The sequence below is a fragment of the Ailuropoda melanoleuca genome, chromosome 4 (assembly GCF_002007445.2).
Source record: "Ailuropoda melanoleuca isolate Jingjing chromosome 4, ASM200744v2, whole genome shotgun sequence".
Lineage (NCBI taxonomy): Eukaryota > Metazoa > Chordata > Mammalia > Carnivora > Ursidae > Ailuropoda > Ailuropoda melanoleuca.
The window spans coordinates 64,332,962-64,350,566 of NC_048221.1; the positions used below are offsets into that span (position 1 = coordinate 64,332,962).

General features: G+C 45.6%; 1 protein-coding gene across 1 annotated transcript in view; it reads right to left on the reverse strand.

The window, feature by feature from the left end:
• SLC9A2 (solute carrier family 9 member A2) overlaps window positions 1-17,605 on the reverse strand; it is a 108,269-nt gene that overhangs the window by 49,755 nt on the left and 40,909 nt on the right. The window contains exons 2-3 of the mRNA XM_034658936.1: window positions 13,671-14,134; window positions 6,753-7,003 (exon numbers count right to left, since the gene is read on the reverse strand). Coding sequence (XP_034514827.1) covers window positions 6,753-7,003; window positions 13,671-14,134 — 715 coding nt within the window. The remainder of the gene's footprint in view (window positions 1-6,752; window positions 7,004-13,670; window positions 14,135-17,605) is intronic.

Consider the following 17,605-nt stretch of genomic DNA (forward strand, 5'->3'; position numbering starts at 1 on the left):
AATTATGGTAATCATTTTGCAGTATATACATATACTAAATCATCGTGTTGTACAACTTAAACTTACACATGTCAATTATAAAGCTAGGGGGTCAAGTTTATAATTTCAAATTCCCTTCCGCCTTTTCTAGTTTTACCCTGCAATTTAAGCAAAGTTGTACAAAAGGAAATAAAAGACATGTGAGAGGTAATAAAAAAATAATAAGCTTTTAGTTTGTTTGTTTTTACTGTTTCCTGAACGTGCCCAGGAAATGAAGGGAAATATGATTTATTTTCTCATTATTTAACTAATTTCCTGCCTCATTTTACTCTATCCTCCCAAACCCCCGCGATTTAGCATTTGTGTCTGAGGTGGTCGTATAAGATTTTAAAGAGGTCAGTTTGGCCAGTCAGAGTCATCAGTGAAGGAATACACCAAAATCAAAAGTAAAGCTTTGATTTGCCAAGGCAATAGAAGGTATAATGGGCCAATGAAAAGAGCAGAGGTCACAGAACCAGAGATCTAAGGCTACCATCCTGGTCCCCTCTGTCCTCCCCTCCAAACTCTCTACTCTCCCTGCTCTTCTTCATAATCCAAAGGGTTGACATTGAGGGTCAAGTGGCACCGTGTATTCGAAGGTGTGTCATCACACGATGCTCTATTTCTGAGGGTAGAGCATGACGGGGTGTGGATTAACACAGCACAACAGCAAAATACGGGCTGAGCTTCTTCCCGCTTCACCTCCACTCCCACTCCACTCTCTCCTTCCCCCAATAAAGGAGCCCCCATTACCAATGCCATGTGCTGCTCTTGAGAAAACAGACCCCATCACCTGGAGCAATGAAGGATATTAGGGCTGAAGGCTCTTCCTCAAAGTGTGTTCACTGAAACCCCAAGCGTTAAAGTCTAAATACTTTTCACTTCAGTAGGTTAGATGGGTAGTGTGTTTTTTGGAATGAGGACATGGTAAATATAACCAAGGATGGATGCTTGTTAACTGTGTATAAAGATTTGTATCCTAGGCCTGCTTATTCAGCTGAGAGATGGTTTGTGTAAATCTGAGGTATAGATTAAAGCCCTAGGACAAGAATTAAAAGTTGCTTGGGTTTTTGTTGTTGCTGTTGTTTTAGGCTCATTCACAATCACTTGTGTGTTAAGTGTTACTATCTGTCATGAACCTGCCAATTTGTACATATCAAACAGCTGACATCATACAAAAAACTAAGATACACTGGACTGGACCTGATGAATCTGAAATTAGTGTTGAAGAAGGGTGGTGGCCGACATCACCAATGCCTCATTCTTACTGTGCAGCCCATGTCAGGTGCACCAAAGCATTCCCGGGGACTGCCCTTTAGAGCACTGCTGATAGCAGTGAGGCATTTTGGAGACTCAGAGGGAAGCCTGTCATAGAGGCCAGAGCTGGCACCTGCCTTAGAAACTGTTATAAGCTTTGTTAGTTACATTTTGGATCTTTGTAATAATTGATATAGAACAGAGTACCTCTCTGTTCATTTGGCTGATGCTGTTAGAAATAAGATTATACCTTGCTTATTTAGATTAAGTTTCTGTCCATCTCCGTGCCCCAGAACGTTAGAGTGTTTCAAGCTCTAAAGAGCTAGAGGAAAACAGAGCTTAGACAGGAGGGAGGTGGAAGTACATGTAGGTTGCAATACGCATGCGTGAAGCCACACGGCACCAGGACCTGGGCCCGTCCCTTAGAGCATCTCCCATGCATTCTTTACCTGTCATGCTTCATGACCTCCAGCTGGCCTGCACTGAAGCTAACGACTGACTTTCGAGCGTTGGCTGCAGGGTAAGCCAATTCTTATACACCACACACAGTCCTTAAAGGCCGTTTCTTCTTTGCATGTGTGTGGGGGAAAGTATGCATGTTGCAGACGGGAGTGTATTTGAAGTTTGAAGTTCACACTAGATTAGACAGGCTTTAAGATCAACTGGATTTGCATGGAGGCCAAGCCAGCGAGTGTGTAATAGCCGACAACTTATGGGCAGACAAGTATTTATCCAGATTGCATTATCCAGATCGATTTGTTAAAGCTCCAGGTCACATTATTACACTAAGAAAAATGTTCAGTAAACATGAGACAGGTCAGGGAAAAACTGAATAAAAGAAGCCTGTCTTACACATACACACATGTAAATATACATATATCTGCACATACATAAGATGCTCTGTGTAAGGTTTTATGAATGTCCTGCAATGTCACGTGTTCATTTTTTTTCCATATTTGGAGAAGACCAGAACATGTGAACATTCTGTAAGGAAGAACATTATGGCAGTCCAGTGATTTCATATGACTCTATCCTAAAGACGTGGTCTCCTAAATGCTACCAATGGTGGGCCAATCAAGAGGAATCAGGAGAGAATCTTCAAAACGGCAAACAAAGCCATGTTTTCCTATCTTTCTCAAAGTTTGAAATAGGTGACAATTACCAGCTCATACACGGAGAAACGAGAAGGAGAAAGAATATGGTTTTCACATCTTCAGAGGTGACTTCCTCGGTCCTGCTAGCTTGGCCTGCTCCTAGACTTCATGCCTGAGCTCATCACTCTGGAAATTCCTGTTACAAGTCTCACTTAAAACTATTCACTAAAATGTGCTTATTTTTTAAGTGGATGCTGGGACATGTACTGGCTGGGCTGACAACTGGAGACATTGGGTCCAGGCCCAACTTCCACAAGCTCACCTGCAGCCATATTTTTTGCCCGTCTGAGCCTCAGGAGATTTACTCATTCATAAGACAGGACTAAAATTTACCACTTTCTACTTTCTTTGCCATAATGCTGCTAGAATAATTGAAACAGCAAATGGAAAACATTTTAAGTACCTTCAAGGAAAGGAAGACTAAGGAATTATGAATCCATGAAAGAAAAAAAAAAAAACGGGTGCCTGGGTGGCTCAGTCAGTTGAGCATCTGACTCTTGATTTCTGCTCAGGTCATGATCTCACGGTCATGGGACTGAGCCCCACATCGGGCTGGCTCCGAGCTCAGAACAGCGTCTGCTTGTCCGTCTCCCTCTGCTCCTCACCAGCCGCTTCTCCCCCCCTCACACTTTTTTTCTTTCTCAAATAAATAAAATCTTAAAAAAAAAGTAAGAAATATTGGGTGTTTACTCTCCTATCCAAAGGGTGACTTAGCCACTCTTTGAAATTCCCGGAGCACCTCAAAGAGAAATGTGCACATCCCGGCAGGCTGCAAGCTGCTGCGGAGACCAGGCATCCCCTCCTTCAGGACCCTGTATTTCAGCTTCTTATTGACTAGAGCACAGGAGGATGTGGGGGGTACAAGGTGGGGCTCAGAAAAGGTGCCTGCTGTTCACAAGAAGGGAACAAAGTTCTGTTATGAATCTGATTTAAGGAATCATCTTTTTTTTTTTTTTTAAGGGAATCATGTTAGACATCTGCCTGTATCTTTGGGTAAAGGAAGGGGGCAACGGGGACTCGTTGGTGTTTTATCTCTGAGCCTTTTTCGGAAACTGAGAGTCAGATGCTCAACCAATTGAGCCACCCAGGCGCCCCTCCAAATAGCTTTTAGAAGGCAGAGGACGAGAAGGCAGATAGAACGCCACCTCGTATTAGTTCCCTTATTTGTTGTCGGTGAAACTGACATCACACCACAATTCCATGACACAAAACAAACAGCTGCAAGGGGGGCTTTGTCAATGCCCGAGGTACATTGCTTCCAACATCTCTCCAAAGAAACCAAGATGCTGAAGTCCTGCCCAGGGCTTTCCCACCTAAAGGACTGACTGCATTTGGAACCCAGACCCAACTTTTCCGTTCTGGAGAAGGATGTTTCTTTTTAACCAGACTTTCGTGTTAACCGCCTGCTCACCTAGTGATCTCAACCTAGGACGGACTGCCTCAGAGCCCGCCCAAGACAAAGCTGAGGCACAGAGGGTTGTAGGATCTGAAAGGCAATCGAAGGGGAGGGGAGAGGAAGGAGAGATGGGTGGAAGGAAAGAGGAGAGGGAGACAGGAGAGCCGGCAAAACTCACGCAGGACGGTATCACGTAGCTGCACCGTTCTACGGATTCTGAGGGAGGCTTTAACCTTCCTGCTCCCTGGCTGCCTAACCTCAGTGCCTCTTTTCCTTTCTGTGTGGCCGCCCACTTCTCTTAAACAAACAAGGCAAATTACTGAGCACGCTCAGCACATCATATGCCTTCCCTCCCATTAACCCTAAAATTTGTTTTTAAGTGGCAAAAGAGTGTAATTAGCATGAAGTATGAAAGGAATTCCTAAACTCGGTGCAATTTAAATACAGAAAAAATCACTAGTTCTATAAAAGAAGTGCACATGGGTGTGCAATTTTAATTGCATCATTATAGTGGGTCCTCTGGACCAACATCCCAAGGTAAGGACGGTACTTGCTATGTGGAGTGCACACGGCGCACTTTTCAAAGGGGGAGGGGTCACGCGCATCCATGATGTGCACCATACAGAAGCATCACACGTGGGCGGGTTCTGAATTGCATACAAATCACCACACATTAGGAAACAGGGTCTTACTTCTGAGAACAAACACACTCCAACGTCAATCCGCCCCTGCACTGGCTATCATAGGGTAATGGTGTGCACGGTCATTCCAATGTCAACCTGTCCCTGCATTGCTATCATAGGGTAATGGTGTGCACGGTCATTCCAACGTCAACCTGTCCCTGCATTGCTATCATAGGGTAATGGTGTGCATGGTCATTCCAACGTCAATCTGTCCCTGCATTGCTATCATAGGGTAAGGGTGTGCACGGTCATTCCAACGTCAACCTGTCCCTGCACTGGCTATCATAGGGTAATGGTGTGCATGGTCATTCCAACGTCAACCTGTCCCTGCATTGCTATCATAGGGTAATGGTGTGCATGGTCATTCCAGAGCCAAAAATGTTCAAACCTCCTATTATCTTATTTAACAGCTAATTTATGATCTTAGCACACTTTGTGCAATGACATTAGTCTAAATGTAATAAAGGACCTTTCTGGGCACTTAGCTGTAAAATAAACATTTGCTTTGAAGTAGAAACAGAGGTGATATTTTTCTTCCACCAACAAACCACACAGAGAATTACCTGTGCTTTTTGCCAGGAATACGGTGTCCTATTTGTCCCTTATTTCCTAATTCCCAGAGCAAGGAAACCCATAATCCCGTCTTCACAGGGGGTCAGGGCCTTGATGCAGCACCGATCTCCCACCTCACGGACATGTCTAAGCAGGAAGCACCAACAACCGCCACCCCTTCCAGAATTTTAATATCCCCCCGGATTCTGGATCTTCCCATCACAGTTCCTGTCCTTGAACACCAGGCCAGTGAACACACACGTTGAGACAACTGTGCAGGCGTTCTAGAACTTTTCCTTATGCACGTGGTCAGAATAGATTCAAGGCTCTTCCCCCAACTGCTGTTAGAATTTTGCTGGAACACTAGACACAGAGTCCCACCCTCATCATTCTTGAGAGACCTTGTAACTCGCTGATCACACCCTTTCAATAACACTGGTCAAAGAACAGCGAGGAAACTGGAAGTCATACAGATGATATGAATAGCAACCAGCAAGATACAGAACATTTCATTACTGGGTCAAACCGGATTAATATGTTGCTTTATTTAGGTTCCCGGTGAAATAGAAAACCACAGAACCTTTAACTCATGGCTTGCATTATAATGGGTCCCACTCTCCTCGGGGAGAGGCACCGGACCTCTCCCACCACAAGTCTAATCTGCTTCCGATACAAAAGCAGTGACATGAGGTGAAAAACAAATAGTCCTTAATCAAAGCAACACCTGAATCAGGCTGCATGAGAAAACCTCAAGAACCAGGCCTACATTACCACACCAAAACGTGAAATGTCGCGGGCCCTCGCATAGAGCCCAGCACCTATCAACCTGTAAATAAGTGTCTGTCAAAATGAAAACTTATAAAGGCTTTCCATTACTAAGTATTTCTCACCAGCCCTATACGGGGTGTGACCATAATAAAATAGGCTTGTTTTTGGAAGCTGGGTTACATCCACGCCCAACAAGGAGCCTCCTTCTAAGTGACCCTCAGAAGCTAGGATCAGATCCAAAGCACCCCCCTTCAGCCTGGCTGCAGAATGTCTCGAGGACGTCCTTCCAAATCTGTTAGTGAATGATATGCTCTAACTGTATCTGTAACAAAGAATGTCTTGCTTTATACATTTCTTGCTTCATAATCATGCAGCTTTATTTAAAAAGCTAAGTCAGAATGACATGATGACATGCCTTACTCATTGCATTTTGTTTTGAATGGCTTAATGCCATTATTTCAAATCAAATCTAGCATACCAAGTGAAGGTTCCCTACCACGAATGTCATTCCAATGAATACCCGTCAGCAGTTCCAGAACTCCAGATGCACTTTAGGTGAGATGACCTTGCTGGAGTCAGTGCAGAGCCTCCCACACGGACTACCCTGAGTAGGCATCGAACTCAGAAGATTCTTGGTGCCTGACAGTCGACCCCAACAGTTTACTGTCATATTTCATACGAGACCCCAGAGATGATTCTTTAGTTTTCCATTCTAGCACCAGATCGCTTTAGTATAAATTTGGCTGAATGTCTTCACTTCTTTCAAATGAAGAGGCAGGAAAATCCATTTTTAATTTTTCTGAGAAGAAGTCAAGAAAACCTCTTTTATAAAACTGATGCGACCTTCGCATCTTGGCTTAGAATACACAAACCGAATGAAATGTCCTCACATGAAGTGCTTTTAACAAAGAGGTGAATACTTACGCCATGATACCTGAGAGGTGAAACATTTCGGCTGTTATATAGGACAAATAACTGTACAGGAATACAAAGAGTGGCTCAATCACTCGGATGTTATGCGTGAACCGCGTAGTAAATGCCGCTATAAATCCCAGGAAGATGCCAATCAGCACTCCGCCAATTGCCACAACAAAGAAGTTTGCAATTCCAGCAAACACGTCAATGGTCTCGATGGTCTTCATCTGGCAAAAAGACTTGAATAAGTTGTACAGGACCTGTGGGAGAAAGAGAGGGCAAGGTCAAGACCCCTTCCAGCGTCCCCGTTTTCACTGCGGCCACAGAAAAATCCACCCGGCCTCCTAACAAAGACATTTCTTCTGTGCCCCCAAGTTAATGACCAGTGGCAATAACTGTCTTGCTCCTTCTCAGGTTTGAATATGATACTGAATAGCTTTGAACAAAAAGCTACGATAAACGTGGGGCAACCAGAAAGCTATTTCTGAAAGTGAGGGAGAGGCGGCTTCACGATTATGATGCCACTTACTCCTGAAACATTATTTTTAAGATACCATCTAAAAGATAACCTTAAAAGACAGGCCCTGCTTGTGTTACCGATGCTGGGGAAGGAGGAGGTCACAGAGAGAGCTGGTGCGTGCTGCTGTGAAGTCAGTTACTTTGCAAGGCTCTCTGCTGGGGTCGTGCCATGGAAAGGGGCCCCATCAGTACAGGTAACCTACCTGAAGTTATCTTCCTCCCAGGGCACTGAGGTCCTCCCCCCTCACCGCACCCCCCCACACACATCTGCTACTACATGAAACCCAAAGGAACTTTCTTAAAGCAAAGAGGCAGCCACCTGTGTTGTGTGTGTGCGTGCATGTGTGTGTTGTGTGTTGTATGTATATGTGCTGCAATTTCATACATACGTTGTCCCTTTTCTAAAGGAATGAGCCCCCACGACTGCTTGGTTTCTGAAACAGCCACACAGTCTTTTCATAGTCTTAGTTTAATTAAGCTCCAAAAATGCTTGGCACTCTACGTCTGCTGGGAATCTGCTTGCAAACGGGTTTCTAAGGACCCCTAGGCCCACTGAGACAGGAAGTGATGGCTGGTTCCCTACCACATTTTTTCACAAAGCCAGCAAGGAAACTAGGAGTCCAGCAGGTGCCCTGCTTCTTCTCACTGTGTTATTTACAGCCAGAAGGTCCAGGAAACCTGGCTGTCAGGACACTGGGATGAAGGCCTTTTATGGTACAGGCCATGCTACACCCTTATTTGGTTTCTGAGAAATTAAAATTGAACCCCTTTGTCCATGGTCACACAAAATGTCAGATGTGATACGAGAATCTGGGTTTCCTGACCTTCCGGGTAAATTTTTCAAGGTTCAAGAATGGAGAGTGAGTCAGGTTCTGAGCCTGCTAGCCAGCGGGGGATCTGGTGAAAGTCGATTGTACTCTTGGCCTCCCTGAAGGTCTGTCAGAGCCCACCACACCTGCCGGTTTTGTGTCATTTTTCCCTCTTTTCTGCTGGATCGTAAATTCCTTGTGGTGAAGGTTCATTCCTTATTATGATGTGCTTTTTCCATGCTGCCTGGGAGAAGACAATAAAGGTCTGCTGGCTTTGAAGAAAACAGTGGATTAGGACTGAGAAATGAATGAGCTTTTCTTTTCTCATAATCGTAGGTATGACATTCAAGACCATTTGGTATTGTATCACCAGGAGACGACTTGAGTAAGAAGGGGGAAAAAAAAGCAATTCCTTGTCCTGAGGATTTAGATATGTGGAGAGTATCATCATTTGCCAGAAAAGAAACTGAGTTCCAGCAGCAGCCGCTTCCCACTTCCAACCAGAGGCCTGCTGCACGAGGGACTCCGCCAGCAGCCACACGCTGCAGTCGCTTCCGGAGATGGGACCAGAGATGTGCTATATATACCCCTTGTCTCCAAAGAGCCAAGGCCGAAGACGGACGGTCACCTGCTGCCAGAGGAGAGAAGCAGGCCTCCTCGCCAGCCTCTCTGCACAGACAGCCTCCCTCCCCCCAGGCCACTTGGTCACTACAGTTCCGTCCCTAGACTCCCAGGCTTCTGCCCTCCCTGACTCCTGCCTACACCAGCAAATCTCAGCTCCCCCTTGCCCAAATGTCCCCTACGGCCAACACAAGACTCACTTCCTTTAAATACTGCTATTCCGTTTGTCACTTTCAAATTTAAAATCCTTGACTTTGGAAAGGCTCAATACACCTGGTTTTTGTTGCTGTTGTTGTTGTTGTTGTTGTTTTGGGGGGTTTTTTGTTTTGTTTTGGTTTTTGGTTTGTTCATTTTGTTTTTACCACTTTCCAGCACCCTTCAGTCTGGGAGAGGGTCTCATCGCAGCTCCACAAAACATCACATAATTCACCACTGCCCTTGCTTTCTTTCTTGTGGTTTCTCTTGGCGGGAACCCAGCCCCTAAGCCCAGGGAAACTTTATCCATCTTCCAGGGCCCAGCTGAAGCCGCTGCTCCTCTCAAGAGAATACCTGAACTCCTACAGCCCCTGCAAACCACCTTCACCTCTGCTCTCCTGCAACAAAGATGATCTCCCAAACCAGGCAGGCTTCGGGGACAGGCCATCTTCCATTGTGGGCGCTGCCTCTTGGGTGCCTACCCCATTGCCCCAGCCAAATGAGACAGTGCTCGTGCACACAACCCAGATCTCCCCCTTCTCCCTCAGCTCTTCCCTCCCCACCCCATCGAGCACATTTATGAGCCCACGAAAGGCGGCTCAGGCCTGTGTCTCTACGGAGCAACTGACAGACATAGTTTTTTCGGAGGCATTTTCCTGGCAACTCAATCCATCACATTGATCAAAGGGCCATGCTGGTTTCAATATCTTCAGGTTTTGCAGAGGACAAAGCCGAGTCACTGGCACCGCACTTTCAGCGCGCGGGGCAGAAGTTCCAGTTCCATCATCCCGCTGCCTTGAATGCCAGGGCAGTGTTACAGGGAAATGTCTTAGGTAGAAACGTTGCCTTGACAACCAGAAGGCTTTCCATACCCTCCCACCTGCTCTACACTGAACCTGATACCCAGTGATCAGCACAAGATACAATTCTTTTAGTTACCACTGGCTATAACCCATTAGTTAGTTCATTCCTGTTAAGTGCTTTAATTGTATCACAAGGGAATCTACGTAGAAAAGTGCTTCTGGAGGTATAATTTCTATATGTATATGCACTATATACATTGGCTACAATTATGTCTCTAGTTGGTCTGTGCAAAGTTGACCTTGACTTGACAACTGCAGTTTTCAAAGACCGAATACCAGAGCTGCCTGTATTTTGTAGTGGGCTAAATTTGACAATTGAGGGAAGGGGAAAGGAAAAGCACTTTCAAATCACTCTACTCAATATTGTGATTTTTAAAATACTTATATAAGTACCCAGCTAGCCCAGGTGGTAGAGTATGAGACTCCTAAAATACTTACGTATGTAAGAATTAGAAATTACCTATTTTGACCGTTGATTTAAAAGGTGCAACAACTCAGTGATATCATGTAACACAAAGATGCAAACAGTACAGAGTTCTTTATCGGAATAGCTCTGTTCCAGAAAAAATAGTTTTGGGGTCACTTTTTTTTTAATATGAAATACAAGAAACACTCATTTTTGCATAAGGAATTTAAAATACATCCTGCTATCTGCAAGAGCAAAAATGAGTACCAAGTGGTTACTGTTTACCTTCCAGCTTCCTGAAGTTAAATTCCAGAGCACAGCACATAAAGCCTGGACCATAAAGCCCACCCCTAGCCTGGTTCCAAAGAACCAGCTCTCTGTAACCAAGCCTCGTTCTGGCCGATTGAGGAAACCTTTCAAGTGTTCTTGGAAAATGTATTAGATTATTCAATGTTTGCATTATTAATGTGTTCTAGAAATGATGTTGGAAATTACCATATGAACATAAGTCGTTTGATTCTGGACTACTGTGGAGTGGCAGGACTGATCTGAAAACTGAGAACTTGAGCAATCTTTGCCTAATAAGGAAAATTTTGAAAATTTTTCCTAAAATATTTATGCTAAGGGAAAGCAAAAAAAAATCCCATTTAAAAATCTGACCTTCACTCCTTTAGCTGTCATTTCTCCAGTTGATTCCAACCTACGGCAGCCTTGGACAATGGCACAGTTGGACCGCAACTTACATAGTATCAATTTCTCTTTTCACTGAGACATTTTCACCGTAGGTTTTCTCCCCTTAACTCTGCTACCTCCATACTGAATCTACCACAATTTGGGGACAGAATTAATTGCACTGACCTATAATTTTACTCATCCTCCAGACTACATTTTGAATGACTCTTTTCTGTTTAGTCTTCTAGTTGCAACTCCTGGTGACTCATCATTTTCCCTGTAAGTGGCAGGGTCCATACTTTTCATGCCTTCCCTTACCCTGTGAGTTCCTTAAACCCCTCCTAGAGATAAGACTAGACCTCAAAGAATCTTCCATAAAACCTCTCTACTTCTGTACTCTCAAGGGTACCTGACAAGGAGGCAAAATGATCATTTTTTACAATGTTGTTCTAATTACTCCTAACACCCGGTCCATTCGGTCCACTATTCAGCCGATTCAGTGACTGTAATACCTGGTGGGTTATTCTTCAGCTTCAGGTAGGCAAAGCCCCTGGGCATGCCCTGCTATCTTATGGCTGTGGCTTTGAGGGTCCACGGGCTTTGAGCCCAGGGTATCTAAACTGCAGAAGGCTCGTTCACAGGAAACCATTACAGTCCCTCTACCTAGAAGCTCTGGCCTTGCAACAAGGGATTCCACGTCTAAAGAGCAGCCGTGCCCTTTCTCCGTCCTTGCCTGCCTTCCTGTATTGGAATGGTGCCCTTGATCTGGCCCACTGCCCTCTCTGGGTCAGGCCTCCCTCTCTGTCCATAAAATCCTATTTGACGCCTTGGTGCCTCTTGACAGGACGCACCGGATGTGACCCTGGAAAGCCTGGGGCCTTCACACCATCTGAATGGTGGTTTAGCCAGACTGTTTCCTCAGATCTGATTCCCGACAAACTCAAAGAATGGACAGTGAGGTGTCTGAGTGAGAACTTTTTTAAGAGAAGAGAAAGCAGTGTAAAAGCATGGCATGTCACTCGGAAACCGAGCTGGCTTTGCTAGACTGCCCTAGAATGAGTGCGGCGGGGTGGCCGTTACTATTTCTTTATAAAGTTTCCTATGCATGAAGGAGATCCAAGAAATCCTCATTAAAATGTCCGCGATCTACTTCAACAAGGATAACGTGTATATCAAACATAAGTCACAGTGAAAACCTTGAAGCCTCTGGAAATTAGAATAAATTATACAATGTCTTCATTGCTATGGTACTTTCCCAGTTAAAATTTAATACTGGTAAGTTAACGACTAATCACTGTTAATGAATAATGGAATAAATGAAGTGTATTTTGTTACTTGAATGAGGTACCCTAACTGCCTCTAACAGCTATCTTAGCAGCTATTCTAAAAAACAGGATTTCCTTATTGATAAATTACTTTCTACCTAAAAACATCCACATGGAGTTAAGGGAAATCCTTCAAGATGATATTTTATTCCGTTCATAAGCTAATGGAGAGTGATGTTGCTTTCTATGCTGACTTTTAAATGAACAAAGAATAATATTTTAATGAGAGGAACTAATGAAGGGGGGTAAAATAAATTAAAAACAGTTAATTTTGGGGGGCGCCTGGGTGGCTCAGTTGTTAAGCGTCTGCCTTCGACTCAGGGCGTGATCCCAGAGTCCTGGGATCGAGCCCCACATCAGGCTCCTCTGCTGGGAGCCTGCTTCTTCCTCTCCCACTCCCCCTGCCTGTGTTCCCTCTCTCGCTGGCTGTCTCTCTGTCAAATAAATACATGAAAAAAAAATCTTAAAAAAAAACAGTTAATTTTTCTCTGCCTCAACTTTCTTACCTACCAAATGGGAAAAATAATTACTACATAGGTTGTCAGAAAGACCCGAGCACAAGGTAGGCGTTCACAAAGAGGTTAACAGCTACGTTAACCAGCTAAAACCATCACCGCCGTGGAGCGGCAGCTAACATCATAAAACAGCATCACTGGTACTCCCTCACCGGTTTACCCATACAGGGTCACCTGAGTGTCTCTTGCTGGGGGAGGAGTATTTCGTAGGCCCATGGGTCAGGGGAGAGGCTTCCTCGTCACTTCTCTACACTTTGCCTGAGTTCAGAAAGCAGGACGGAGGTAAATTCCACAAACATTGCGATCACAACAGCCTCGAACTCTAATTATGTGTTAATTGGTGAGAATTAAAAATAAATTCTCATTTTCTGAATAAATACCCATTTACGGGAAAATGGTGAGGAACAGAAATAAGCTGGCTGAGCAGTAAACACAAAGTGAGAGTGTAACGAAAAACTGGCCTAAAATCATAAGATAATTAATAAACCATCCCGAGACACAGAGTGGCACTTGGTGGGAACTGTCATTTCGCGTCTATTATACATGCTCACTGCTGACACCGTCACACCTCGCAAAGAATTCTGAAGGACGTGAAGTCCTTCAATTCTGATCAAAGACCATCACTTTTGAAAATGCCAATTGAGAAATCCTCGGAGATAGAAAAGATCAGAATCCCCTACGTGCTCCCCCAGCACCAGCAGGACCTTGCAAGCAGGGACCAGCTACATAGTCTGTGCAACCCAGTGCAGCATGAAAATGAGGGGCCCGCGGTATAATAATAAATAAAAAATAATCAATAAAAAAAAATTTCACAAAGCATTTCAAGATAGCAACAACAGGCCATTAAGCCATGCGCGGGGCCCGTCTAAGTGCAGGGCCGCACGACTGCGCAGCTGTCCGCGGTGCCGGCAGGTTCTCCCCTCGGGGTCACTGTCAGGAAGCTGATGCAGGCCAGGGGTGGCCGGTGGTGTTGGAGAGACGCGGCATGACCATGTTACTCACCACTGTCACTGCATCGTTCAGCAAGGACTCTCCAAAGACCAGGATGTAGAGCTGCTCGTTGACGTGAATGTTCTCGAAGACGGCGAGCACGGCCACGGGGTCCACAGCTGAGATCAAGCTGCCGAAGAGCAGATTCTGGAGCAGAGTGATGTCACTCAGGCCAAAGGCTTCGATCTGGCAGATACCATACAAAGACACCCCAATGCCAATGGAATTCCAAAGGGTCCCTACCACAGCATACCAGAAAATGGTGCCAATGTTCTCAAAGAACGGGCGAGTGGGCATGAAGTAGCCCGCGTCAAGCACGATGGGTGGGAGGAGATACAAGAAAAACACATCAGTCTTCATTGCGGGGGGGGACTTTTCATCGACCCCAAAAATAATCCCTCCTAGCAGAAGGCCAACCATTATAAGAAGGCAGCTCTCAGGCACTATTGTGGGCAACTTGTGATACAGATGGAAGCCTGTGAAGGAAAAAAATAAAGACAAAGCATTTGGGGTGTGCAAGAATCAGGGCGAAGATAAATTGGTTCTCGTTGCCAGAACCGATGGATTCTATTTTGAAACCTCCCAGGTCAGCGTAATTGGCTACAGAGGGTGACGTAAAAGTCAGATGATCTTAAAACCACTGACGAAGCACGGGCAGGCACAAATGCAACTTCACCTCAGAAGCTGAATGATACGGGAACACAATACTTACACGGCACAGCTGCTGTCTAGATTCCAGGGACGTTTCTTGAATAAGACCATGTGATTTTATAGTTGAGGCAGTTTTGTGATTCCCAATGCATTTTCAAAGGTGACGTCTCATTTCATCCTCATAAAAACTTTAAGGAGGAGGCAGGGCAGTAATTTTCACCTTTTTAAATTCATTGATTTAAGTGGAAACTGAGGCTCAAAGAGATACGGGGTCTTGTCAAGGTGGCCGGATCGCACACCAGCTTTCGGGTTACCACTGTCCCCTCTGGGTTTGAGAAGGGTTTGCAACTTATTTAATATTTTTCATTTCAGGGGCGCCTGGGTGACCCAGTGGGTCAAGCTTCCGACTCTTGATTTCGGCTCAGGTCATGATCTCAGGGTCATGAGACTGACCCCCACGTCGGGCTCTGCACTTAGGGGGAGTCTGCTTGAGATTCTCTCTCTCCCCCTCCCTCTGTCCCCCCCCCATTGCATGTGCTTGCACTCTCTCTCTCAAATAAATAAATAAGTCTTTAAAAAAATTTTTTTTTTAATTTCAGACTATTTCACTTGGAATGCTAAGTGTGCTTAATTTTTCAGAGGTCTGATCCTTCAGAGACAACCAAATCAATCCTTCAAAGGCGCCTAAGGTGATTACTACTTGAGGGATGTAAAGCACCACGATCTCCAGTCTCAGAGTTTCTAACCAAGGCGAAGGAACAGACGTGTTTATGATCTACTCCAACAGAAGACACCGTGTGATGAGGCCTCAGACAAGTTCTAGGGGAGTGGAGAGGGAGGATATCAGCGAGGACATCATGGAGGAGGTGGCGTCTGCCAGCACTTCCTCAAAGGACAGACATTATCCACAGAGGAGGCATGAAGAGCCTCCCAGGAAGTGAAGACGTGGAGGAAAATACGCATCTCCAAATTCATGGTGGAGTCCAGGGTGGCTTTACTGCAACGGCTACGTGAGGGGAAGAGGAGAGGAATGTGGGCTGTGCCAGCACATGTGGTTACATGAGGCATAACTTGACACAGGAAGGTCACCTGACAGGGCTTAAGGGAGGACAGCCCTTATTTACAAGGCAACGGTGAGCCACCCTGAAGTCACCTCGCACATTCTAGAATTAAAGCAGCTTACGGAAGCAGCATAAAAGCAGCATACTTTCATTTAGAATTAAAGCAGCATACAGAAGTCACCTGAATTATAGGAACACAATGTTAAAATGACAGAATGAGTCTTAGAAACTTACCCTCCCAGCAAGTTTACTGAGGCAACCCTTAAAAGTCTACACACAGTACTGAAGACATGGCATGGCATGTGAAAAACAACAAAAAAGTAATCATAACACTTTGAAGAGATTTAAAGAATCTCTAAATAATGAAGTGAGCATCTCTACACTGGGATTCAAATCATCACACCCACACTGATCGTGTTCTTATTCCTTTTCTAAGAGGCTCCAATCGTTGCTGGAGAACAAATGTATTCAGCTGGTTCAGCCACTCTTTACCCACGACCTCTGCCCTGCTGACCTCTGTGCTGAACAGAGAAGTTGAAGAAAGTCCCCGGAGAACCTCATCGTTGGAACCTGTCCTCACACTGAGCCCTGCCTCTCCATGCAACATTCCCTGGGTGATAAGGATGCCCGCCCATAACAGCTCCCTGAGTCTAAGTGAAATCAGCTCCTTTCTGGAATGCAGGGCTTGAAGACCCAGCCTGAAGGCGCCGTGTGTGCCGTGGGCCTTGGTGACCGCCCCCGGCCTCACATCCAGTAGCCCCACGCTGCTCACGGCTGTGGAGAGGCTACAACCAGGCCCCGGCCCGGGGTGCTCACCTGCAAACTGGGGACACACGCACCTGCCACGTCAAGAACTAACCATAATGAGCCACGCACCACTGTGCCTGTGACATCACAAATGCCCCCCAATTTCGGTTTCCTCTTCCCTCCCCCACATGAAGCCGCAAGAGAAAACAGTTCTGAAGAAATGCACAGAAACAAGAAACAGGTTCCTCTGCAGACAGACTTGAGAGTGAGCAACGCCTTTCCCTGGTGGCTCCACTTCTCTGCTGGCCTCTGGCTTTCCTTTTCCTTCCACCCGGCCCCAGGTACCCAGGGCTCTCTCGTGGGGTGCCGGCTCCTGTCACTGGGCTGAAAGGAGGTCCTTATTCGTAAGGATGGAGTGTGGGAAACACGGCTGGTGGGAGAAAGGTGGGAACAGAGGCTACGTCTGTGCGTCTTGCAGGATGACACCTGCCCCGCTCCAGCGCTGTGACGGCTCCTGCCCAAGAATGGGGAGAGCAGACCACGACCACGCAGAGCCCAGAGAAAGGCAGCAACAGACAGGCAGGATGGCCTGAGACAGAAGGGTGTCTGGGACAGGAAGTGGGGGGATGAGGCGGGGGACGTCTGCCCCCGATGGCATATTTCCTAACATACACGCTAGTAGGAAATAGTAATGTATAAACGAGCAGAAAAATATCAGAAAAGAACAGCAAAACTATTGTTTAAAAAGATCCTGCGTTTACATTTTGAAAGCACTCATCTCCTTTCTTTTATGAATTCTTAGGTCACCCCAACTTGGCCCGAGGGACCTTTGCTTGAAACGGCATGGTAGTTACTGGCTCTGCCCAGTTGTCCGTGAGCAAGGAGGGATTATATGAAGGGCGGTCACCAGAGATTGTAGGTCTGCGATTTTGATGAACATAAAGCAGACACCGAATTTTCTAACACGCTCTCTGCAGGGGTGGGAGGTTTGGTGTGTAAGTGTGTACGGTTTATGAATGACAGGAGTCAAATGTAGCAGCAAAATAATCAAAACAAAAGTCTCCTTAAATTTCATCGATTGCACAATAAAACAAGTGAATCATCATTTGCAAATGTGCATTCACGTGCGGCTCTCCCCACCCCCAACTATTCCTCGGAGGGGAAATGAACTTGAATAGACAGAATTCGCTCTCCAGAGTCATTATCTCATCAAATGTTAGGGAGAAATAGATCGGTTATCGGGAAAAACAAAATGAACTTTCTGATGGTTTTTACAAGGCGGAACGTGAGATACCGCAAGTACAACGTAGGCTCAGTCCAGGGGTCAGCAAACTTTTGTCTATAAAGGGCCAGGTAGGAAATACTTCCGGTTCGCAGACCGCATCTCTGCTGCCGTAGTGCGAAAGGAGCCAGAGATCGTAACTGAGTGCACGAGTGGCTGTGTTCGAATGACACTCGATTTGTGGACGTGGAAATGAGGATTTCCTA